The sequence below is a fragment of the Vombatus ursinus genome, unplaced genomic scaffold (assembly GCF_900497805.2).
Source record: "Vombatus ursinus unplaced genomic scaffold, bare-nosed wombat genome assembly UNPS02014775.1, whole genome shotgun sequence".
Classification (NCBI taxonomy): Eukaryota; Metazoa; Chordata; class Mammalia; order Diprotodontia; family Vombatidae; genus Vombatus; species Vombatus ursinus.
In genome coordinates this window covers 7,855,401-7,880,915 of record NW_020954553.1, presented here as the reverse complement: position 1 = coordinate 7,880,915, position 25,515 = coordinate 7,855,401, and the positions used below count along the sequence as shown (strand labels likewise).

General features: G+C 41.9%; 1 protein-coding gene across 1 annotated transcript; it reads left to right on the top strand.

Moving 5' to 3' along the window:
* Nucleotides 1-6,883: 6,883 nt before the first annotated feature.
* ZBTB8B (zinc finger and BTB domain containing 8B) lies at nucleotides 6,884-23,293 on the top strand. Its single transcript, XM_027864744.1, has 4 exons — nucleotides 6,884-6,900; nucleotides 8,507-9,539; nucleotides 20,344-20,522; nucleotides 22,817-23,293. Exons 2-4 carry the CDS (start codon nucleotides 8,567-8,569, stop codon nucleotides 23,123-23,125), a joined length of 1,461 nt encoding a protein of 486 aa, XP_027720545.1. The 5' UTR covers nucleotides 6,884-6,900; nucleotides 8,507-8,566; the 3' UTR covers nucleotides 23,126-23,293.
* The last annotated feature ends 2,222 nt before the right edge of the window (nucleotides 23,294-25,515 follow it).

Genomic DNA, 25,515 nt, shown 5'->3' with positions numbered 1-25,515 from the left:
ATAAGTTTTAACATATTATATAATATCAGCTATTATTATTGTAATCCTGAGTCTTTATTACCTTCCTGACATACTGATGATGACATTCATGGCTAATTCATAAATTCAGCTTCATCCTTAGGCTTGGCTTTTTAAAAGGAACCCTAAGAGGTTGAAAGATGGAGAGATAGATAGCTTGGACAAAGATAAAAGGGGCTATACAGAACCAGACTCACTTTTCCAGATGAAGACCTGTGTAACCCTGAGGTCCTAGGGATAGGTGCAGTTGGAGGAAGCTTTAGAGAGGTCAGGAGTTCCCAGGCCAAGGGAGGTGATAAAGGAATTAGAAACCTACAAATATTGGAATGAGAACAAGAAAGTGACAGAGAAGTTCCTGAACTAATCCAAAACAAGCCAAAAAACCAACCAAACAAACCACCCCCCGCAAATCGAGAGAAAACAGAAAAAGAGAAATAACCAAGATAAGAACACAGATCAATACTGAAGAAATAGGATATGAATTAAAGAGCTGCGTTTTTTTTTCTAAAAACTAAAAAAAAATTGGCGTGTAATGAGATAATCTAATAAAAAAAGAATAGATCCAAATTACCAATGCTAGAAATAAGAAAGATGATATAACAAGGATAAAAGAAATCAAGAAAATGATCAGAGATTATTCTATATGGTGTTAAACTAAGGGTTAAACTTGATAATTCAAAATCAATGAGTGATTCTCTAGAGATGCATAAAATAAATTATCAAAGCAAGAAGTAGATAACACCAGAGCCCACAGTAGGGTGGGGCACACAGAATGGAACCAAAGGAGCTTCAAAGGAAATCATAAACAGATTAATAGATAGCATTAACAAGGTGTTAATGTGTTAAATGAAGTACGAAATCTGAAGGCATTTCCCTAATTAAATTGGAAGGGCAGCTTTCCATTATTTGGCCAGGTCTTTAAAAGGCCGAGCTTGCTGGCTCTGGGACATGATGATGATGCCAGCAATGACTACAATGATGATGATGATAACTAACACACAGAATTTTAAGGGTTTCAAAACATTTTACGTATGTTATTTGATTTGATCCTTGCAACAGCCCTATGAGGTGGGTGCTATTATTATACCCACTTTGCATAAGAAGAAACTGAAGCTGAGAGAGATTAAATTACTTTCTCATGTTCACACAGCTAATAAGCATTTGAAACAGGATTTGAACTCAGGTCTTTCTGACTCTAAGTCCAGCATTCCATCCACAACATCACACCTGAGGCAGGGAGTAGGGTTGTGGAGAGTGGTTTCCACTTTTCTTCTGCTCTCCCCATCCTCCAACGCTATCAAAAGACAATGAAGGGGAGGGGAAAGAGAATTTACTCATCTTTCCCCCTACTGACCATGGTACCTTGCAATGGAATTACTCACCCAGCTGGAGCCACTGCATCTAACTAACACCAAGATGCAGTGGCCAGGGGAAAGTGGTGCAAAGAGAAGATGTTGGGGTCCTTCAGTACCAGAGGGGTAGTTGCACTGGCCACATGTTTCCTACACATGTGCTCCCAGTATGTGAATCTAACTACTAGTGTACTCTAACTTAGATGGCACTTAAATGAACTGTCTCTTCTCATTGACACTGTATGGATTTGTGAGAGTTTATGGTTTATGAGGGAGTGTTATACAGCTACTATGCTCTTACTATGTCATCTTAGAAAATGGCTTTATTTTATACTGGTTGTATCTACTAACTGACTATTAAAGATAGAAGAAATGGTGAGTCTCATGAGCTATATTTTTAGGAATGCAGACCCACAGAGTGCACCCTTTAACCTAGGAATGGTCACTGGCCCACTAGGGGACCCAAGCTGTGAGTAGTACTATGAGGACAAGAGTTGAGTGGGAAGTTGCTTAGATTTTAGTAAAACATATGACAGACTTTAATACAATTCTTTAGAAAAGTTGAAAAATATAAGTATGTTAGATGATAATACAATTTGGTGGATTTAAAACTGATTGAATGACTAGATCCAAAGAATAGTCATTAATGATTTTGTCAATTTGGAAGGAAGTCTCCAATGGAATGCTCCAGGATTCTGGGTTTGGCCCCATGTTGCTTGACATTTTTATCAATGATTTACATAAAAGCACAAATGTCTTATCTATCAAATCTTTAGCCATATGAAAAAATACTCTAAATCATTAATAGAGAAATTAATATTAAAACAAAATTGGGAGGGATAGCTATCATAGAATCATAAATCTAGAACTACAATGAATCCTAACTGTCATTGAGCTCAGTGTCTTCACTTTGCAGATGAGGAAATTGAGGCTGAGATACATGAAGTGACTTGTCCAAGGTCACATAGGTACTAAGTGGAAGAACTGAAATTTGAGCCAAGCTTCTCTAAAATCTAGCATTCTTTCCACTACATCATTCAGGCTTTCTAACACATTTGATGTCAGTCAGGATCTAAAAAGATTTTGACATAAACAAAATAGAGGAGCATGGAAGAAATTACCTGTCAGATCTATAAATAGGGGAAGAGTTCGTGACAAGAGATGGCGAGGTTGATAGAAGGTAAAATGAACAATTTTGATTACATAAATTACATAAATTTTGCACAAACACGATCAATGCAGTTAAAATTAGAAGAGAAGCCATAAATAAGTAAAAAAGAAAAATCTTTGTAGCAAGTTTCTCTGATAAAGATCTCATTTCTAAGATACATAGGGGAATGATTAAAATTTTTAAGAATAAGAGCTATTACCCAATTAATATATGGTCAAAAGATGTGAATAGGCACTTTTCAGAGGTGGACATTTAAGCTATCAATAACCATATGAAAACATACTCTAAATCACTAATAGAGAAATTCAAATTAAAACAACTCGGGTATCACACTTAACAGATTGGCCAAGTCAACTAGGAAGGAAAATGACAAATGTTGGAGGAGCTGTGGGAAACTAGGTACATGAATTTACTGTTGGAGTTGTGAACTAGTCCAGCCATTCTGGAAATCAATTTGGAATTATACCCCCAAAGCTATTAAATTGTGCACATCTTTTGACCCAGTGATACTGCTATTAAGTCTATACTCCAAAGAGATAAAAGAAAGAGGAAGGTGACATTTTACAAAAATATTTATAGCAGCTCTTTTCATGGTGGCACAAAATTGGAGACTGATGGGATGCCCATTAATTGAGGAATGGATGAATAGATTATGGTATATAAATGTGATGAATACTATTGTGCTGCAAAAACTTATAAAGGGCATAGTTTTAGAGAAACCTGAAACTTCTATAAACTGAGTGAAAACGAAGGAGAACTAGGAGAACAATTTATACAACGACAACAATATAGTAAAGCTAAACAACTGTGAAAGACTTAGGAACTGTGATTAATACAATGACCAATCACAATTCCAGAGGACTCTTGATGAAGCAAGCTACCTAGGTGCCTCCAGATGGACTCAGAGTACAGAATGAAGTATACATATATGTGAGGGATTGTCTGATGTTGGCTACGTGCCACGTGGGGGTTGTGACAAGATGGGGCAGGGACAAGATATTAGGAAGTAACCGGAGCTTACGCTCCCGAGGCAGGGGGCTGTGCCATGTGGAGTTGTGGAACTCGGATAGGAACTGGATACGGGGAAGTAACCGGAGCTCACGCTCCTGAGGCAGGGGGCTGTGCCATGAGGAGTTGTGGTGAACTGGGGTAGGAACAGGATACGGGGAAGTAGCCAGAGCATGTGCTCCTGAGGCAGGGGGCTGTGCCACATGGGAGTGGGACGGCAGAGAACGAGCACCGTTTGTCTAGTCCTCTTCCTAGGTGCAGCGCTAACCCCAGACGTCTCCTTCCGGTATCCGGGCCTAGCTTCCTTTGTCACGTCCTCTCCCTTGGTGCAGCGCTAACCCCAGACACCTCCTTCCGGTATCTGGGCCTAGCTTCCTTTGTCACGTCCTCTCCCTTGGTGCAGTGCTAACCCCAGACATCCCCTTCCAGTATCTGATCCTACAACCAATCACTAGTAGGCAGGCTGAGGAGGAGGGGCTAGGAAGGTATATAAGGGGGGGTAGGGATCCGAGCTTGCTCTCTTGCTCCTGCTCTTGCTTTCCTGCTTGGCCTTGCTGTGATGGTCTCTGAATAAAGTTCGAGTGCTTGCACCTCCTGATCGGCTCGTCTCTGTGTTTATCCGGGTGGGCTCCGAGGACTGGTGAGTATGACTCTGGCAGCCTGCTCCTGTTAGAAGGAGAGTGCACGGCCCGTCCGGCACACATATACACATAGATACACATATATAATACACACATATATCTGTTTATAGCTAATGATGGAATTTGATTTGCTTGACTATACATTTGTAACAAGTTTTTTTTTTTATTTTCTCAATGAGGGCAGGGAGAGGTGGGAGGGAAAGAATTCAGAGCTGAGAATAAAATAAAATTGAATTTTTAAAAGAAGAAAATTTAGGTTTGATGTAAAGAAAAACTTGTTAATAATTAGAGCTATCCTAAAGTGGACTGAGCTGCCACACAAAGCAGTAGGTTCTTAATTATTAGACATCTTTAAGCAAAGGCTGGATGACCATTTGTTGGGTATCCTCTATAAGAGAGGATTCTTCCTCATGTAGGGGTTAGACTAGATGGTCTCTGAGATTCCTTCCAACTCTGACATTAAATGATACTGATATCAGAGTGGGTTCAATGCCCGAAAAAGATTTGCTCAACACACATATACATATACATATATATATATCTATATATAGATATATATATACATATGTCAGTTCATGTATATGTATACATAAACATATGTGTGTGTGTGTGTGTGTACGCTAGATAGGGGAAAGATAATGACTGTATCCCCTGGACTTAGGTTTGTTTCAGCACCTTTCTTCTCTCCACTCATTTTCATGAGAGGATGAATTTCAATTGAGAAACTAGGGGACCTCAAACTCCATAGCCCTTGACTTTTTGCTTCTACATAGATGATGAATAGGTATAGTTTATTTACCAGAAATTGTAGATCTAAGCTAGGGAATGGTCTCTAGTGAAGGCCCAAGCCCCGGTGACTAAGAAATAGAGTTCAAACAAAATAATTAAGCCTGATGGCTACCTAGTTGGAAGTGGTACTGCTCTGTGTTTCAGTGGGTTTGGAACCTTGGACAAGGAATCTCCTTCTGGAAAGTAGGCTTTTTCTAGGTAAGACTGACAGAAACAGGCAGACAACACTTCGAGGTGGAAAAAAAAAAGGATGGAAGTTTTTCTTAGGAAAGATGTTTGATGCTTCTGAGGCTGATGCTTGATTAAGGCTTACTCCTTTCTAAAACAGATGTTTAAAATCTCAGCACTTTAAAATAATGTGACAGGTCTCACTTTTCCTATGAAGAAGAAACACAGGAGCTAAGGGCTCCATCTGAAGCTACAAGCTAAAGGCAGAAAGAATAAAATGGAATATAATCTTGCGCCCATTGGAACTGTGCCCAGCAGTGCAGTGGGATCAGGGGAACAACGCTGAGTATCAGCAGGAAGCACTGCCCAATGAAGACTGCATCCAGCAGCAACTACCTGACTGGTGGGGATTATGCACCAAAGTCAGTGGGAAGTAGGTCTGGTGATATTGCCAGATGACATTCATGGTCTTGGAGCTTTAGAGATGTGAGTTATCATACCTCCACATATGTGCCTTGGTCACGTGCTGCCTCTGTGTATGCTCCTGCATGAGTGTGCCTTGGATGCATGTATTTCCTCGGGTATGTGCCCCTCCATAGTTTCCTAAATATGTATTTCTCTTTTCCTGTTCCCCAGACGTGCCCACTCTTCCCACTGATTGTGTATTTGTATGCCCCAGGCTTATGAGGGAAATATTTTATTGCTAAATGACTAATAAAAACTCACTGGTGGGGACTTGTGAGCAACAGATTTGTGTAGATATAGCTCCTCAGACTACCTTGAACCTGAGGTAGACGTGTCTGTGGGACCAATATGTAAGTTAGGTGGTACCACATGTAATATTGTATATTATGTATCAGTTTGGTTATGATTACTTTACTAGACTGTGAGATTCCTAAAGGAACTGAAAGAAGGGTTCCTATCTAAACTTTTTCTCAGCTCTCCCCCTCCAGCACAATGCACACAGCAGTTACTTAATTTCATTTCAACATTTAATACCCACTACACGCAAGGCACTCTGCAAATATGAAGAAGGAAAGGAAAAACATTGCTTGTCCTCATGGAGTTTATATTCTACTAGGGCATGCATCTCCTACATAGAGAAGTAAATACTAGATAATTTGCTTAATATCTATTTGAATACATACTCTCCTTTGTGGAATTGGGAGCTCTTGCAAGTTGCTTTACTCTTCTCTGCTTCACACAGAAGTGTTGCATAGGTGCTGAGGGAAATTTTTTTGAATTGGACAGAAGGCTGCTGTGTCCCTGCAGTGAGACGTGTACACTGTATTTATTTACCGGACTGCTTGAATGAGTATCTGTAACATGATTTGTGCTGTCCAGCCCAAGATGAAGGCCAGCCACGCTACAGGTCGTGCATGTGATATGCTGGGCATGGAGACATAGGGGAGCATCACTTCGTCCCTAACCCAGATCCTCAACCTCAGAGCATCCTGGGATTTGCAGTCCAGTCCTCGCTCTTCTATCCCGAAAACGAATGTCGAAACCACAACTCCCAGCAGCCCTCTCGCCTAGGGCAGCTTCAGAGCGCATCTTCTTCGCGGGAGGCCAAGAAAGGGACAGCGACCTAGGCGAGCCGACTGGCCAGAGGACCCGCCTCCCGGTGCCTAGCGGCTCTGCGTGATTGGCTGGAGGATCAGAAGGTGGGGGGAGGAAAGGGAGCGCCGATGGCTGGAGGGGGGCGTGTCTGCGCCTGCGGTTCGGTGGCGGCACGGTCGGGACCGGCTCTGAGGTGAGAGTCGGGGATGCTGCTGTGGGTCCCCTTTCTTCCGGGCTGCAGGCGGGCTGCTCTGTGGGACATCCCAAAGACTGGAGGTCGGGCTCTTATCCCCGCTCGTCTCCGCGCACGTCGCTGCGCCGTGCGGTGCGGCTGGGATACACCCCTCTCCTGCCCCCTGCGGGCGGGTCCGGCCTTGGCCGAAGCTGGCGCGGAGCCTGGGGGTGAGGATGAGGACGGGGACGGGGCTGGGGATGGGGTTGCGGTTGGGTTTGGGGATAGGGATGGGTCTGAGAACTGGGGCTAAGAGCCTAGAGGCGAGAGAGCTCCGGGGCGCGTGCTGCCGGGGATCCGGGGGGCGGGGCGCAGGCACCTATCCATTTACTCACCTCCGTCCAATTCCACACAATATCCTTTCACTTGTACCTAAGGTCTTTTGCACCAGGGTCTCTCTGCCTTGTGGAGCTTAAGTCCAGAAGCCCCATCAGTGCCTGGCTCAGACTTTGCCGGCTAGGATGTGGCCGGCACAGCTCCACATATAAACAGAGCCCTGTAGATAAAGCTGACCCTGAAGCTAGTAACTTGAAGTGATTATACTCCTTATGTGATGTACTTGCTACACTTTTGCACACCATGTAAAGGGTGGGTTTGGCATCTGGGGTTTTACTCCTTTACCCTGGTTTCACGGATTTGGAGATGTGGACTGGTCTATAGTATGTCTTCATACTCCTTACCCTACCCCTTTCCACACCATGTAAAGGGTAGGTTTGGCTTCTAAGGCTTTATCCTTTTAACATGGTACCACAGATGGGGTCGAGGGGAGAGCTGGTGGGCTGGGTCATAGGATAAAGGAGGATTGAACTAGAAAGGGTATCTGCATGCAGGGAACCAATTTAATCCTCTCAGGCACCTCAACATTTTACTTGAACCATTTTGGAATAATAACTGGCATTTATATATCTTTTGAACAGTATGAGAAGTAGCCTATCCTGTGAATAGGAAGCTGACATTGGAATCAGGACAACCTGGGTTCAAATGTCCCTTCTGACACATATGACTGTGTGATCCTAGGCAAGTCAAGTCACTTAACCTCTTAGTGCTCTAGGCAATTCTCTCAGCAATAAGTTGCAAAGAAGGTGTTGACCTGCATTAGTAGAGGGAGTTTCCTTTATGGGGAGTCCCTTACCCCAATGAAATAGTAAGTTCAATCTCTATCCCCTGTTTCCTTGCCCAGTTTATGTAGTTGTTTTATTTGATTTTCACAACTCTGGGAGCTTATTAGAAATTATTATGGATGAAGAAACTGAGATTCAGAGAAGGTAAGTGATTAACTCAGAGTCATAAAGTTAGTAAACAATTCAAGATTCCGACCAAGTAGGGCTATTTCTGTTGCATGGCAGCACACAAGGAGACTGTGGGGGCCTCAGAGGAGTGGTGGGGCTAGGCAGCCTGTCAGATGACTTCAAAGGTCCTTTCCAGTTCTAAAACACACTGTCTCTATAGAGTCTCTGGCCCTTTGAATTAGATGCTTTTTACTGTACGTTGAATCGCAGAAGGAAATGATTTAAGAAACAACTTTTATAAGATAATCTTTCTGTCACCTTTTAAAAAATCTTGACAGGGATCACAGGCAGCTCCCCCAGCAGCAGCAGCAACAGCCGTAGCTGTGGCTATAGCAGAAATGGAGATGCAGTCTTATTACGCGAAGCTCTTGGGAGAGCTGAATGAGCAACGCAAGAGGGACTTCTTCTGTGACTGTAGCATCATAGTGGAAGGACGGATCTTCAAAGCCCATAGGAACATTCTCTTTGCTAACAGCGGATACTTCCGAGCTCTGCTGATCCACTATATTCAGGACAGTGGGAGGCACAGCACAGCCTCTTTGGACATTGTTACTTCTGAAGCCTTCGCTACTATCCTGGATTTCCTCTATTCAGGGAAATTGGATCTGTGTGGGGAGAATGTGATTGAGGTCATGTCAGCTGCCAGCTACCTACAGATGACAGATGTGGTGAACTTCTGCAAGGCTTATATCCGCTCCTCACTTGACATCTGTCGGAAGATGGAGAAGGAAGCTGCGGCAGCAGTGGCTGCTGCCGCAGCTGCTGTAGCTGCTCACCAGGCTGATGGTGGGAGTTCTCCATCTGGCCCAGAGATGACTTCTTGTGGTCCCAAAAGCCAGTGCCCCGGCTTGGTGCCCTTGCCAGAAGAAAGAGAAGAAGTTGGGGACTGCCCCCAAGATGCCCCTTGTGAGGATTGTGCTAGCTGTCACCCACTGGAGCTAGTGGTGAAAGGCCCCCCGGGTAGTGACTCTGTGGATGACTTCCCTTCTCTTCCCAAAGGGACAGAGCCCAAAGTGGAATTTGACTCTGATGAAGTGGATGTTGAAGTTGGCGACCGGCTGCAGCAGTACTCAGCCCCATTGGCCCTGGAACCCATGGAGGGGGGTCTGCCTGGGAGCCAGGCTTTGGACCTAGCCTGTAATAATTACCACATGAAGCAGTTTTTGGAGGCCCTCTTGCGCAACAGTACAACCCAGAGCAAAGAGGATGCTGCCCATTTTTCTCGAGGTTTTGAGAGTAGACCAGAGGATACAGGAGTGGCTGTGAGCTCTATGATGGACATCCCAAGTGACTGGTATGGAGAAGATGCAGGTGAGATCATCATCTACTTCTGAAAGTCTTTACCATCTACATCTCTCATTTGGCACTTACCACCCATAGCCATGTACTTGTCATCATCCACAAACATTTACTGAGTGCCTGTGAGAGCCCTAGAGTCATAGGTTCAACTTTATAAATATTTATTAATTGTCTGCTATGTGCAAGGCACTGTGGTAGGTACTGGGGATACAGAGATAAAAATGAAGTAGTCTTTACCCTCAAGGAGCTTACATTCTAGTAGGCTGAAGCAACATTATATAGACAAGTAAGTAAACATTAGGAGTGAGAGAAGTGACAGTTCAGGATTATTAAGAGCTGGAAGGGGCCTTGAAGATCATTTAGTTCAAACCTTTCATTTGACAGATGAGGAAAGTGAATTGAGGCTTAGGGAGAGGAAGTGACTTACTCAAGGTCATTGTGTTAGTGCTAAAGCTGGGACCAGAGGCTAAAGTCACCAGACTGCTAGTCCTGAGCTTTTAGAACTGCACCAAATTAGCTCCATCTTCTCCAGGAGCATTTGCTTATTATTCTTCCATATTATCTTTCATATATTCCATATTATTCTTTTAAAAAAAATTTTTTTATTTATTTCATTAAATATTTCCCAATTACATGTAAAAAAAATTTTAACAGTCATTCTAAAAAATTTTGAGTTCCAAGTTCTCTTTCTTCCTCCCGCCCTTTCCCCCTCCTTTAGAAGGCAAGCGATTTGATATTGATTACACATGTAAAGTCATGCAAAGTATATTTTCATATTAGCCATGTTGCAAAAGAAAACACAAAATAAAACAATAAAAATAGAGAGAGTAAAAAAAAAGTAGGTTTCGATCTGCATTCAGGGTTCATCAGTTTTCTCTCTGGAGGTGTATAGCATTTTTCATTTTAAGTCCTTTGGAATTGTCTTGGATCGTTGTCTTGATCAGAGTAGCTAAGCCACAGTTGATCATCCTCACAATATTGCTGTTAGTTTGTACAATGTTTTCCAGGTTCTGCTTACTTCACTTTGCATCAGTTCATATCATGGTTTTTCTGAAACCATCCTGCTCGTCATTTCTTTTATTTCTTTCTTTTTTTTTTTTTTTTGTTTTGGCCATTTGAGGTTAAGTGACTTGCTCAGGGTCACACAGCTAGTCTGGTCTGAGGCCGGATTTGAACTCAGGTCTTCCTGACTCCAGGGCTGCTGCTGTATCCACTGCACCACCTAGCTGTCCCTTCTGCTTGTCATTTCTTATAGCACAATAGTATTCCATCAGAATAATATACCACAACTGGTTTGTCCATTCTTCAATTGATGAGCATCCCCTTGATTTCCAATTCTTTGCCACCACCTTATTCTTGCCACCCACTGGGACTACTGCAGTAACCTCCAAACAGGTAAGATTCTCTGTGCACTCCAGTTCATCCTTCACATGCTAGATGGATCTTCCTTATGCATTGATCTGGTGATAAGATCATTGAACGATTATACATCTACAGCCTGGAGGAATCTTAGACGTCATTTAATCCAACCCCTTCATGTTATAAATAGTCAATAAACATTTATTAAGTGCCTACTATGTGCCAGGCACCATGCTAAGCACTGGGGCTGTAAAAAGAGGCAAAAGATAGTCCTTACCTTCAAGAAGCTTACAATCTTATGGGGGCAACAACATGCAAACAAATATATACAAAGCAAACTATATACAGGATAACTAGGAAATAATTAACAGAAGGAAGGCATTATAATTAAATGGGGTTGGTAAAGGCTTCCTGTAAAATGTAGAATTTTAGTTGGGACTTAAAGTCAGTAGTTGGAACTGAAGGAGGAAGGAGAGCATTTCAGGTAGGAGAGACAGCTAGAGAAAATGCCTGGAGGCAACAGATGGAGTGTCTTGTTCATGGAACAGCGAGGAAGCCAGTGTCACTGGATCAAAGAGAATATTGTGGGGTGTAACGTGTAAGAATACTGGAAAGGCATGAGGGGGCTAGGTTATGAAGGTCTTTGCATGCCAAACAGAGCACTTTGTATTTGATCCTGAAGGCAATATGAAGCCACTGAAGTTTACTGAGTGTGTGTGTGTGTGTGTGTGTGTGTGTGTGTGTGTGTGTGTGTGTGAGAGAGAGAGAGAGAGATATGATTGCACCTGCACTTTAGGAAAATCACTTTAGTGACTGAATGGAGGAGGATGGATTGGAGTGGAGAGAGACTAGAGGCAGGTAGACCCAGCAGCAGGTGGTGATGAAGGCCTGCACTAGAGTGGTGGCAGTGTCAGAGGAGAGAAGGAGTATTTCAGAGATGTTGCAGAGGTGAAATTGACAGAATTTGGCAACAGCTTAAGAGAATGAGGAGTCCAGGATGACTTCTAGGTTGTGAGCCTGAGGGACTGAGAAGATGGTATTGTCTTCTACAGTAATGGGAAGGTTGGGGAAGGGGCATGGGGAAAAGATAATAAATTTTGTTTTATACATACTGAGTTGAAGATGTCCACTGAACATTCAGTTCAAGATATCTGAAAGGCAGTTGGACATGCAAGATTAGATGTCAGCAGATAGGTAGGATAGGTAGGGGCAGGATAGGTAGATTTGAGAATCATCAGTATAGACATGGTAGTTAAATCCAAAAAATATGGAATTCACAAATTTGCATGTCACAACCCAGTGTTTGATGAGGTAGAAAACAAATTACCAAGGGAAAAACTTCCTATTTATTAAAAACTGTTGAGAAAACTGGAAAGTAGTCTGGCAGAAATTGAGCTTAGACCAACATTTTATACCACATTGCACAATACATTCTAAATGGATGCATCACCTTAATATTAAAGATTATAGTATAAAAAAATTAAAAGACAAACAGATCATCTACCTCTCACAGCTATGGGTAGGAGATATATTCTTAACAAACAAGAGATAGAAGCAATTACAAAAGATAAAATGATAACTTTGATTATTTGAAACTGAAAAGCTTCTGCAAAGACAAAATTAATGCATTTAGGGTAAGAAGGGAAGTGGTCAAATGGAAAAAAAAAAATCTTCCTCAGATAAGGATTTGGTATCTAAGATATCTAAACAATGAATAACTATACAAACAAACACACACATATATGACTGATAGCGATTCCCCAATAGATAAATGGTCAAAGGATATGAACAGTTTTCAAAAGAAGAACTTCAAAGAATTCACAACCACATGAAAAAATTCCAAGTTACTAATAATAAATGCAAATCAAAACAACCCTGAGGTTTAACTGCACATCCAACAAATGGGCAAAAATGACAATAAATGGCAACAGTCAATGTTGGCGTGGTTGTGGAAGGATAAATGCACTAATACATTGTTGGTGGAACTGTGAAATTGTACAACCATTTTGGAAAGCAATTTGAATTATTCAAATAAAGTAACTAAAATGAAAAAAAAAAAGACCCTGTTGTGGCTCTCTTTTGCCTCTTGAGTAAAGTTCAGATTCCTTAGTTTGAACTTAGTTTGAATTTAGCATTCATAGGCTTATAGATTTAGAGCTAGCAGGGACCTCAGTCAGACCTTAGACAGGACATCTGGCCTGAACCTCTCATTTTACAGATGAAGAAACTGAGGTCCAAAGTGGTTAGGTGACTTGCTCAAGGTCATGCATGTTGTAAGTGACAGAGCAAGATTTGAACTTATGTCCTCTGACTTGAAAGCTAGTGTTCATTTCACTCTACTATGTGCTATCCTATTTCTCCAGCCTTATCTCATATTATTTTCCTCTGTGTATGTTACAGCCCAGCCAAACTGTACTGCTTATCCATGTCAGTCACTCTCTGTGCTTTCCTGTCTCTGTGCCTTTGTTCATGTGGTTTCCTGTGCTGAGGATGTCCTCCTGTTGAACCTCACTCTTTGAAATCCGACCTGTCTTTTAAAGCCCAGCTCAGTATTCTTGCACCTCAGTGAAGCCCCTCTCGATGTCCTCCATCCGCAACTCTGCTGATTAATAGTGACTTTTCCCTCCTCAGACCTTACATGATACTTTTTACATACTGTTCTTAGGGGTTGGTCCTTAATTTGTGTGTTTTCTACTAAAGTTCTTCTCTGAGGGTTCACTGAGGCATGGAGGTGACCCTGGATTAACACAGACTGTGCTAACCAAACAAGCTCCGGCTGGCTCCATCTTCAAAGCTAACAAGGCTTTGATTAGAGGCCCGATCATGGGCTGTGGCTTTGTTATCTGAGGACCAGCTTGCTTAATGTGACAACAGCTCATCCCCATATGGTTAATCTCCAGGTAATAGGTCTTTTCAGCCTTGGCTTATCCACCAAGGTTTGGAGGGGTTGTAATAAGTAATAGTGCAAAGAGTACCCATACCAGTGAAATCACAGATCTCTCAAGTATATCTGAGGCATTTGTGATGTATCAAATTCTCCATTAGATTGTTAGATCCATGAAGGCAAGGGCTGTGCCTTATCAGAACTTTGTATATTTCCCAGGGTGTCCATGGAGTGCTTCACACAGCAGTTGTTACTAAATGTTTGTTGAACTAAATTAATGAGTCAGTATGGCACCCTTCTCACATGCTCAGGTCTTGTCACCACAGCTAGGTTATGCCCTCCATAAGAGCAGGGACTTATGCCAGGCAGCAGTAAAAGGTAGTTGGTTGATTGATGGTTCTCTCTACTTGAGGGAGTTTCTGAACTCTGCTGTTTGGCTTTCAGGCCATAACTTATGTCACTTAGTGGGGTTGCAAACATTTCTGATGTGACATTTGCAAAGTTTGTCAGGTCATTTCCTGAGAGTACAAGTGAGGTGGGTGAGCACTGCCTCCCCACCGTTAGAGATGTGGCTATAGAGTCACAGAAAGCTTCAGTTAGAAGAGAGCCTTGGCATCATCCAGTCCAATATCTTAATTTTTTATGGATAGGGAGAGTAAGATCTAGAGAAGTGAAGGTACTTTTCCAAGATCACATTCCAAGTTAGCAGTGGCATTAGGGTTTGAACACAGGTCTCCTTGACTGCTAGTCTGATGTTTTTCCCATTGCACCAGGCTGGATTTGATCCAGCACTGAGTCATTTAAATAGTAGAGTCCCTTTAGCCTTACAGCCTTTAGGCCAAGAACTAAATGAAACCCATTTCTGAGTCAGTGAAGACAGTGTAGAGAAGGTACACTACACAGGAGGGCTTATTTATTATGGCACTGAAAAAAGAGGTAGCCTGGTATAGTGGCTACAGAATTAGCTTTGAAACCAGGAACACACCTGGATTCAAGTCCTGCCTTAAGGCCTGTATCATTTAACCTTTTAGTACTCTAGAAAATTATCCAAGGCCGTAAGTTGCAGAAAAGGTGCCAACCTGTATTGGTAGAAGGAATTTCCTCACTCAGGAGTTTCCTATACTGATGAAACTATAGGTCTAGTTCCTAGTTCCTACTGGAGAAAGAATGCTATGGTATTGATCAAAGCTGGACTTATGGGGCAGCTAGGTGGTGCAGTGGATAGAGCTCCGGCCTTGGAGTCAGGAGTACCTGAGTTCAAATTTGGCCTCAGACACTTGACACTTATTAGCTGTATGACCCTGAGCAAGTCAATTAACCCCAAATGCCTTGACCAAAAAAAAAAAAAAAAAAAAAAAAAAAGCTGGACTTATTTCATGCATTCTAAAGCTAGGAGGAACCCTAGCAATCATTTAGTCTAAGGGTTCATGGATGGATTTTAAGGGGGGGGGGAATGGTCTATGAACTTAGATGGGAAAATATTCACATCTTTATTTCAAGATAATTGATTTCCTTTGCGATTCCATGGTTTTTTCTTTATTTCTTTTTTTAAATATTAAACATTTATTAATTTATTTTTAGTTTTCAACATTCACTCCACAAGATTTTGAGTTCCATATTTTCTCCCCATCTCACCCCTTTCCCCACCCCAAGATGGTGTGCATTCTGAATCTTCCCCTAATCTGCTCTCCCTTCTATCAACCCCCCTTCTCTTACTCCTTCCTCTTCTATTTTCCTGTAGGGCAGGATAGATTTCTATACCCCATTGCGTGTATATCTTATTTCCCAGGTGCATGTGAAAACAATTTTTAACATTTGTTTTTAAAACTTTGGGATCCAAATTTTCTACCTTCCTCTCTCCCTACCCACCCTCACTGAGGTGGCAAGCAACTCAATACAGGTTATACATGTATAGTCATACAAAACACTTCCATAGTAATCATGTTATGAAAAACTAACTATATTTTCCTTCATCCTATCCCTCCCCCCATTTATTCTAGTCTCTCTTTTAACTCTATCCCTCCTCAGAAGTCTTTGCTTCTAATTATCTCCCCTGCCTAACTCCCCTAATCCCTCCCTTTTATCATACCCCACTCTCTTATCCTCTTACTTCCTATTTTCCTGTAGGGTAAGATAGATTTCCATACCCAATTGAGTGTGTATGTTATTCCCTTCTTAAGCCAAATCTGATGAGAATCAGATTCACTCATTCCCTCTCACCTTCCCCCTCTTCCCCACCATTGTACAAACTTTTTCTTGTCTGTTTTATATGAGATAATTTACCCCATTCTACCTCTCCCTTTCACCTTCTCCCAGAATATTATATTCCAAGTCCTCCATTCCTTTAATGTAGAAGCTGCTAAATCTTGTGTTATCCTGATTGTGATTCCACAATACTTGAATTATTTCTTTCTGACTGCTTGCAATATTTTCTGCTTGACCTGGGAACACTGGAATTTGGTTAAAATATTCTTAAGAGTTTTCCTTTGGGAATCTCTTTCAGGAGGTGATTGGTAGATTCTTTCAATTTCTGTTTCACCCTCTTGTTCTAGAATATCAGGGCAGTTTTCCTTGATAATTTCTTGAAAGATGATGTCTAAGCTCTTTTTTTGATCATGGGTTTCAGGCAGTCCAATAATTTTTAAATTATCTCTCCTGGATCTATTTTCCAGGTCAGTTGTTTTTCCAGTGAGATATTTCACATTGTCTTCTATTTTTTCATTCTTTCGTTTTGTTTTTACAATTTCTTGATTTCTCATGAAGTCATTAGCTTCCATTGGCTATATTCTAATTGTTATTATTATTTTTTTTTGGCTAGGCAATGGGGTTAAGTGACTTGCCCAGGATCACACAGCTAGTGTTATGTGTCTGAGGCTGGATTTGAACTCAGGCCCTCCTGAATCCAGGGCCAGTGCTTTATCCACTGCACCACCTAGCTGCCCCTTCATTCTAATTTTTAAGGAAGTATTTTCTTCAGTGAGCTTTTGGACTTCCTTTTCCATTTGGCCAATTCTGCTTTTTAAGGCATTCTTCCCCTCATTGGCTTTTTGGACTTCTTTTGCCATTTGGGTTAGTCTATTTTTTAAGGTGTTATTTTCTCCAGTATGTTTTTGGGTCTCCTTTAGCAAGCTGTTGACTTGTTTTTCGTGATTTTCTTGTATCACTCTCATTTCTCTTCCCAGTTTTTCCTCTACTTCTCTTACTTGCTTCTCAAAATTCTTTTTGAGCTCTTCCATGGCCTGGGACTGATTCACATTTTTCTTGGAGGTTTTGGATGTAGGAGCTTTGAATTTATTGTCTTCTTTTGATTGTATGTTTTGATTTTCTTTGTCACCAAAGTAAGATTCTATGATCTGACTTGTTTTGCGCTGTTTGCTCATGATCCCAGCCAATTACTTGAGTTTTAAACTCTTTGTTAATGTAGGGGTCTACTTCCAGTGTGGAGAATGCACTGTCCCAAGCTTTGAGGGTTTTGTGCAGCTGTTTTCAGAGGTACTTCTAGGGACCTGTAAATTTTCAGTTCTTCCAAGGTGGTAGGATCAAGGGTGAGGTATTTAGTCCTTTCCTGGCCTGTGCTATGGCCTGTGAGTGACCACAAGCACTTTTTTCTGCCTTGGAACTGTAAGGAGGATTCCCTCTCCACTGCTACCACAAGCTCCACCACGTCAGTGCTCCTCCTTGCCCCAGGACAGCCACCCAGAGCTGTGACCCAGATCCAAGCAGGGCAAAGCAAAAGAATCCTGCCTCAGCACCAGCAAAGATATCCCTGAAATCTCCCTCAGATCAGCCACTTGATTCCCCCTCCATCTGTGGGCCGTGAGCTTGGTAAGCAGCCGCTGCCCTGAGGCTGTACTAGGACTGGGGCCCGACTGAGCTCTTCTCTCATCACAGTCAGACAGACCTTTCCTTACTGACCTAAGTTGTCTTTGGTGTTTGTGGGTTGAGAAGTCTGGAAACCACCACAGCTCCCTTTGATTCAGTCCCCTGAGGACTGCTCCAGGTTTGCTGAGGCCTGGTCTTTGCCTGTGCAGCCTGCGTGGCCCACGATGAACTGCGCTCCTCTTCTAGCCCAGCAAAATAGACCTTTCCAATTAACCATCCAGGTTGTCTTGGGCTGGAAATTTGTTTTACTCTGTCTTTTTGTGGGTTCTGCTGCTCTAGAATTTGTTTAGAGCCATTTTTTACAGGTATTTGGAGGGGTTTGGGGGAGAGTTCAAGCATATCACTGCTTTTACCCCGCCATCTTGGATGGTACCTTTTCTTTCTTTTTTTACATTTAAAAAGATGATTCTGAGGAGTGTGTAGGCTTAATCAGACTGCCAATGGGATCCATGACACAAAAAAGTTTAGAACCCCTGATTTTAGTCAAACTCCTTCATTTTGCAGATGAGGAAACTGAGGTCTAGAGAAGAGTCTTTAACTTAGCCAAGGTCCCACTATTGGTAAGTGACAGAATCAGCATTTGAACCCTTAAGTCCTATGACTCCAGATCCAGTCCTCTTTCTACTCCCTCTCCCATGTCCCCAGTTTCATTCCTGATTTGGTTATCAGAGAGCCTGGAGTCACCAGCAATCTTGGGGCATTATGAAGGAAGTAATTGTACTCAGCAGAAATATAATATAAACCCCAATATAAGATTTTATATTTACCTTTATTAAGTTTTACCTTGTTTACTTCCTGACCCATTAAGATCTTTTTAGATCCTAATTCTTATATCTAATATGTAGTCAGAAATTATGACTCATTCACAGATAACTATAATATACAGGAATTAATCTGGGACCATGGTATGTTGGAAAGAGAAGTAAATGTGGTATCAGAAGATATGTTTGAATCCCAGCTCTTTCACTTGCTTCTCATCTATAAAATGAGGGAGTTAAACTAGATAATGTCAACTCTAAAATCATGTTCCTAAGTATACTAAGAATGTAAAATAAATTGCTACAATGGGACCCAAAAGGCCATAGCTCATATTTCCATATCACTTCAAGGTTTACAATGTATTTTCCTTACAACAATCTTTGGAGGTTAGTTATTATAAGTATTATTCTCTCATATTACTTATGAGGAAACTGAGGCCCAGGGAGATTAAGTGACTTGCCTATATATAGTAACATAGCTAGTCTGTGTCAGAGGCAAGTTTTGAACCCAGGTCTTCCTGATACAGTCTAGTGCTTTTCCTAGTGTACCATCCCTGGACTAGGTATTCTGACATTACCACATTCATGTCTGTTCTCAAACTGATCTGGAAACAGCATGGCAAAGTGATGTTTCCTACTGAGTTTGCAGAAATTAGTATATCCTTTAAATAAACCAGGATTACATAGAAGTATGTGCTAGAGACTGGCCAAAGCAGACTTCTTGCTGTTCCTGCCTCATGGTAATTCATCTGCCATATCCATACCTTTGCATTAGCCATCCCCCCATGCCTGGAATGCTCTCCCTCCTCACTTCTACCTCCTAGAATCCTTTCCTTCCTTCAAAGACTCAACTTGAGCACTACTTTTTACCTGTAGACTGGGCTGCTAATGTCCTGTCCTCAAACTACCCTGGATTTATTCTCTATCTATTTATCTGTCTGTCTGTCTGTCTATCTATCTATGTATGCTTCGTCTCCCTTTTTATATCTAAACTTCTTGAGAGCAGAGACAGTTTCATTTTTGTTTTTGAATCCTTAGCACTAAGCAAAATGCTTGGCACATTAATAACTTAATAAGTGCTTATTGATTTATTGATCAGCTATGGATAAATCAACTCCACATAATTGTATCTTAGTTTCCTTATCTGTAAAATGGAGGGTTGGCCTCCACAATCTCAGGTTCCTTTGAGGTATTAAAGGGAGAGGGGAAGGGAATAAACATTTACTAAGCATCTACTGTGTGCCAGGCACTATGCTAAGTGCTTTACAAATGTTATCTCGTTTGATCCTCATACCCTGGGAGGTAGGTTATTATCCCCATTTTACAGTTGAGGAAACTGAGAGAGTCAGAGGTTGACAGAATTGCCCAGGATCATATAGCCAGTAAGTGACTGAGGCAAGATTTGAATTGAATTGAATTGGATTTATCCACTGTGCCACCTAGCTACCTATGAAAGAAGGAAGGAGGGAAATAAATATTTATTAAGCACCTCCTAAGTGCCAGGTACCATGCTAAGTATTTTACAAATAAGGTTTATGAAATTATAAAATTCCTGTTTTCTTGCCTATGGGTAAGCTACTGAAACTCTCTGAGCCTGTTTTCGTTATCTGTAAAATGGGGACAATAATACTTGGAATTTTGAGCTGGAAGGGACTTTAAAGATCACTCAGTTCCACCTGTCCATTTGACTGATAAGGAAAACGTGAAGTGACTTACATACATAAGTGGCAGAGCTGGAATTATAATAGCTACCTCCCAAGGTTGGCATGAGGAAAGTCCTTTAGAGAGGGCAGAGGGCTGCAGAAACATGAGCTGTGACTAATTCTTACGTCTACAATTCCTAGCCCTAGATTGGTGCATCTGTGATAATCCAACTAGCTGCTGCTTCTACTTATATTATAGAGCAGCTTAAACAATTCATTTGCTTTTCAAGGTGACGCGCTGGTGGTTCCCATCAAACTCCACAAGTGCCCTTTCTGCCCGTACACAGCCAAGCAGAAGGGCATCCTCAAACGGCATATCCGCTCCCACACCGGTGAAAGACCCTACCCCTGCGACACCTGTGGCAAGAGGTTCACCCGACAGGAGCACCTGCGCAGCCACGCCCTGAGTGTGAGTCCGGGAGTGCCCCTCCTTCCTGTAGGCATGGATGGGCCCAGGGTCATCTGGTGTAGAGTGGCAACATTCTGGGTGTTGCCTTTGGGGCCCCCTCAGTTGTGTCAGGCTGTTTGATGGCTACCGATTTCTGGTGCTAAGACCCCAGCTACCCTAGGTTGAGCTTTGAGAATTTTTTAGGAGGGAAACTGATGAGATGGCAAAGCACATAGTAAGTGCTTAATAAATGCTTCTTGATTTGACAAGATAAAGCTAGAGGTTGTCTAGAGCAGGGCTTCTTGACCTTTTTCCATTCAAGATCCCTTTAGCTCTTCTTAAACAGCTTAAGAAGTGCTGTAAGAGGTGGCAGGACCAAGATGGTGAAGGAGCTGGAAATACTCTTCTATGAGCATTGGATGAAAGAACTGAGGATCTAATTTAGCCCGAGAAGATTTAGAGGGGGCATGGTAGCTACTTTTAGATACATCGTTTTGGTTGTCCACTTACTGGGAATATTACAGAGGAGATTCCTAAAATAGGGTAGGGACTGGCCCGGATGCCCTCTGAAGTCCCTTCTAACCTTGAGAGTCTGAGGTTCTTCCATCTCGACTCTCAGCTCATCTCCTAAGTCCCCCAGCATATTAAATATAGATCCCATTCCCTAGAAGGTTTAAAATGCGTGTTCTAATGGAATTTGGAATTTGGGTGGGGGTGACTTTCACCTTCAAGTTCATAGGATAATAGACCTGGAACTGGAAGGGACCTCAGAGGTCATCTCTTCAACCCCTTCATTTTATCGATGAAGAAACCAAAGCACAGAGAAGCTAAGTGATTTGCCCCACGTCACTTAATAAGTATCAGAGGCAGGATAGTGAGTCCTTAGTTTAGCACAGTGCCTGAGACATAGTAAGTCCTTAATAAATGCTTGTTGACTTGACTCCTGTTTCCAACATCCCAACACTAAGGTGTCAGAGCCCCAGCCCACATTTGGACTGGGGGAGGAGGAGACTTGGGGGTGAAGGGAGAATAGGAAGGAGGAGACCTCCCTAACTAAATGCAGATAGGATAGTGCCCTCAGTAGAGGCAGGGCAGAGCATGTTTGTGACCCAGGAAAGGTTTGAGAATTATACTTCATAACTCTTCTTCCTCCCAATGCCCTTCCATGGGTTGCTGTCAACTGGTGGTTTTGATCCTTCATTGTAACTTAACTTGTCAAAAAATAAATTCGAAAGGACACAGCTAAATTTTCTGACAATAATGTTATCCAAAACAATAAGACAGCATGTAGAGAGTAGAGAGAAATTTCCTCAGAGGCAGGAAGACCTGGGTTCAAATCCTGGCTGTGTGATTCTGAGCAAGTCACTACCTTTTAGTGCCCCCAGACAACTCTCTAAGCCTATAGATTGCAGAGAAGGGGCCTATCCATATTGGTGGAGAGAGTTTCATTATCTGGGAGTTCTCTATACCAATGAAACCACAGGTCCAGTCCCTATCCTAATAATAGTGATAACAGTAGTTCATGGTATCTCATTTGTTCCTCACACTAACCTGGGGAGGTAGGTGCTATTATTATCCCTATTTTACAGATGAGGAAACTGAGACTGAGAGAGGTTAAGTGCGTTGTCCGGGGTCTAAGGTGGGATTTGAACCCAGGTCTTCCTGGTTCTAAGTCTAGTGCTTTCTACCACTCAGCCTTTCCAATCACAATATTTATGGATCTATAAAATGGAATATTAAAGGTCCTCTTCCTCCTCTTCCTCCTCATGATTGTGCCTCTTGCTTCAGCTCCTCCATCTGTATGATGCTTCAATAAGATCAGAGTTCTCTTTGGTGACCTGGTGAAGGCTATGCCAGTGGAGCCTAGATTTGGCAAGTACCAGTAATCTAGAAATGCTGAGTAATAGTAATAATAATATTAATAACTGACATTCATGTAATGCCTTAAAGCTTGCAAAGCATTTTCTAGATGGGCCCAGTCTGTCTGTTTCTGAAGGGAAGCCTAGATAGGTGTGGAGAGGCTCACTCCCAGAAGGCTGGCCACCATTCACAAAGGCTGTCCACTAAGACACATGCCAAGGGTTGGGGTCTGTATTAAGGGAAGAGCTGACCACAACCACAGCATCATGGTTCCCTGTGAAGTACTGAGGTCAGAATATTAAGCTTTCTCACACCCTTTTCACTTACACCTCGGGGAGCTACTTTCCTTTCTCCTTCTCACCCTCCAACTCTAGTCCTGCCACCATCTCTAAACATCACCTTCACCACTGACCTCATTCAGTCTGTTCACTGGGAAATCCTGTTCCTTGTTTTAGGTCCATCGCTCAAATCGACCAATCATTTGCAAGGGTTGCCGGAGAACCTTCACCAGCAGCCTATCTCAGGGGCTGTGGCGGTTTGGTCTATGTGACAGCTGTACATGCATTACAAATCCACAAGATGACCCAGTACCCATCAACCTGAGCCAGATGGAGGCATCCTCTGAAGGTCAGGAGAAGGGTGATATAGACAATGACTGGCCAATATATGTGGAGTCTGGTGAAGAAAATGATCCCACTGGAGATGATTCCGATGACAAGCAACAACTGCATCGAAGCCTTCTGGATCGAGAGGCACTGATGTAGCAATAAATGGGGAGGAGGATTTTTAATGCCCCCCTCATGACTGGTCATTCTATGGCTCAAAACCATCCATAGACTGAGTTTTATGGAACCCTAAGAGGATTTTTTTTAAACAATGACTACATTTACATTTTTGATAGAACACAAGGCAGGGGTTGACTTTTGTGATTCCAAAATGTTTTTTCACTTTTCAGTGCTGTGCACTCTAATTTTGAGGTATTTCTATCAGTCAAATCCTCATTCTGGTCAAGCCGTGGCTGTGTTTTTCAGCTCCCTTTTCTCACTGCTGTGTGTCTGAATCCTAACTAGGAGAGAAGGTGGTTCTCTTAGTAGGTAGGAAAGAGTTTCTTTATTTGTTTTCTTATTTCTCTCCCCAGGGAGCTACCAGAGCCTCTGACCCTCTCTCTCTTACATACACATATGAACATACATACACCCCCTCTTTTGATCCTGCAACTACTACACTTTTTCTGAGAAAAGATGGCTAAGAGGACATTTTGCTTTGGGCCTAATTTGGAGTTTAGCCAAACTGTTCAGCTGTGACTTCTCTTTTGATGGTGCCTCCATCAAACAGGAGTGCTTTCAGTTCAGATACTATGAATTCTAAATATTATTTCAGAGTGAGGCTTTAAATGAACAGTTAATTCTGAAATCCAGTACAACACTTGAATATGAAATAAGATGTCTATCCTCAGGTGATGGACGAAGAAGCTATGTGACATTTAAATCTCCTCCCAACTCTAAGATTCCAGGATTCTACGATTTCAAGATTTGAGAGTTCTAAGATGCCAGCATCCTAGGACTTTACAGCTCCAGGATTCCATTTTTCCAAGGTTCCAGAGGAATCTAAAATTCTAGGATTCGGATTCTATAATATGTTGATTAGATAGGTAAGCTTGGAAAACACATAATAAACACAGAAAACACAGAAAGCAACTTTCAGTAATAAATTAAGGGGCTCTTCTGCTCTCTCCCTCTGAGGACACATTATAAAATGAGCCTTATGTAGCGAGCAGTGGAGCCCCTGTGGTAGTTCACAGAATGTTAAACCTGAATGGAATCTTAAAGATCATCAATTCCAGATCCCTCATTTTACAGATGAGGAAACTGAAGCCCTATAAAGCCAAGTGATTTGACCTAAATCACACAGCTAATCAGTGATAGAATTCTCTCAGCCTTTGATATTTATTTGATATATAAATACCATTCACATAGCTCATGTTTTGTGATTCCAAAAAGATTCCATAGGATCATAGATTTCAAGTTCATTTTACAGATCAAGAAACTTGAGTCCTAGAGAATATGTTACCCAAGGTTATACAAAGCAGGGGTTCAAACCCAATGCTCTGACTCCAAAGCTAGCATTCTTCCCTTTGTACTGTGCCATTCAAGTCATTGTCACAGGAGCCAAGATGCTAACCTGATTTCCCTTTTCAGGGGAGCCTTACTTCAAGGCACTAGTGCTATGTAAGCTTAGAAATATAGTTACCACAGAAATTTCATGAGTTTTACTTAAGTACAGAATGTTAGAGCAAAAGTGTAATCTTTTAAAAAGCAAATTTTAGTGCCCTGTCCCCATGATCTTTTCAAAGGTCCATAAGGGAGATAGGGAAGTGCTCAGGGAGAAGAGAAATGCTTATGAGATCCACTATATTCTTCCACCCTCTTTGCAATCTTCTTGGTTACTCTGGTGAATGTGGCTGTTTAAAGGATTAAGGAAATCTTGGCTAATAAGGCCATCTTTTGTAATTGAGCTCACTGGTTAAATTTACATTGTGGCCTGATTCTCTGCCTTCTCTTGAGGTACAAATGTGTTCTCCTGAAGGTAGCATAGTAATTTTGTTCTCTGCCTCCTGAGTGCAAAATTAGCTGAATGCCTTATGGAATTAGCTAGGAGCCTAGAAATGATTTATTGGTAAATTACTTTGAACCACCAAGTCACTGCAAAGAGGTTAGTATGGTGTGGGCTTAAACAGCTAGCCAAAGAAAGAGCCAGAGTTAGAGCTGTTGGAAGAATGAATTGGAGTGAGGTTTGCTATTAAAAAAATGACCCAACGCTAGAAACATTTTCCTTAATGTAAAAAAACAGGAACTGTTTCCTGTTGTTTTAAAGGAGAGATCTTAGTAAGCTAGAAACCCTAAACTGGTGGTATTGGAGGGATATACAGAGAGCAGTTTTCAATGATAAAACTTGGAGTAACCTCTCTTTAAATATTTGAGACTTTTCTACCTCACAGTCCAGTTTTTGCACCCATATTGGCATGTAATAAGATCACAGTCCTGTTTGGGACCTTATAACCAGTCTGTATTCCTGAGCATAAAGACATAAATGCCTATTAAGGACTTCTCTGTAAGATCCAGTAGGATGGGGAATACATCCTAAAAATGGAAGA

Coding starts and splice junctions, on each gene's coding strand:
- ZBTB8B (XM_027864744.1), top strand. CDS start 8,567: ATGGAGATGCAGTCTTATTACGCGAAGCTCTTGGGAGAGCTGAATGAG. Junction 9,540..20,343: donor CTGGTATGGAGAAGATGCAG/GTGAGATCATCA, acceptor TTGCTTTTCAAG/GTGACGCGCTGGTGGTTCCC. Junction 20,523..22,816: donor TGCGCAGCCACGCCCTGAGT/GTGAGTCCGGGA, acceptor TCCTTGTTTTAG/GTCCATCGCTCAAATCGACC.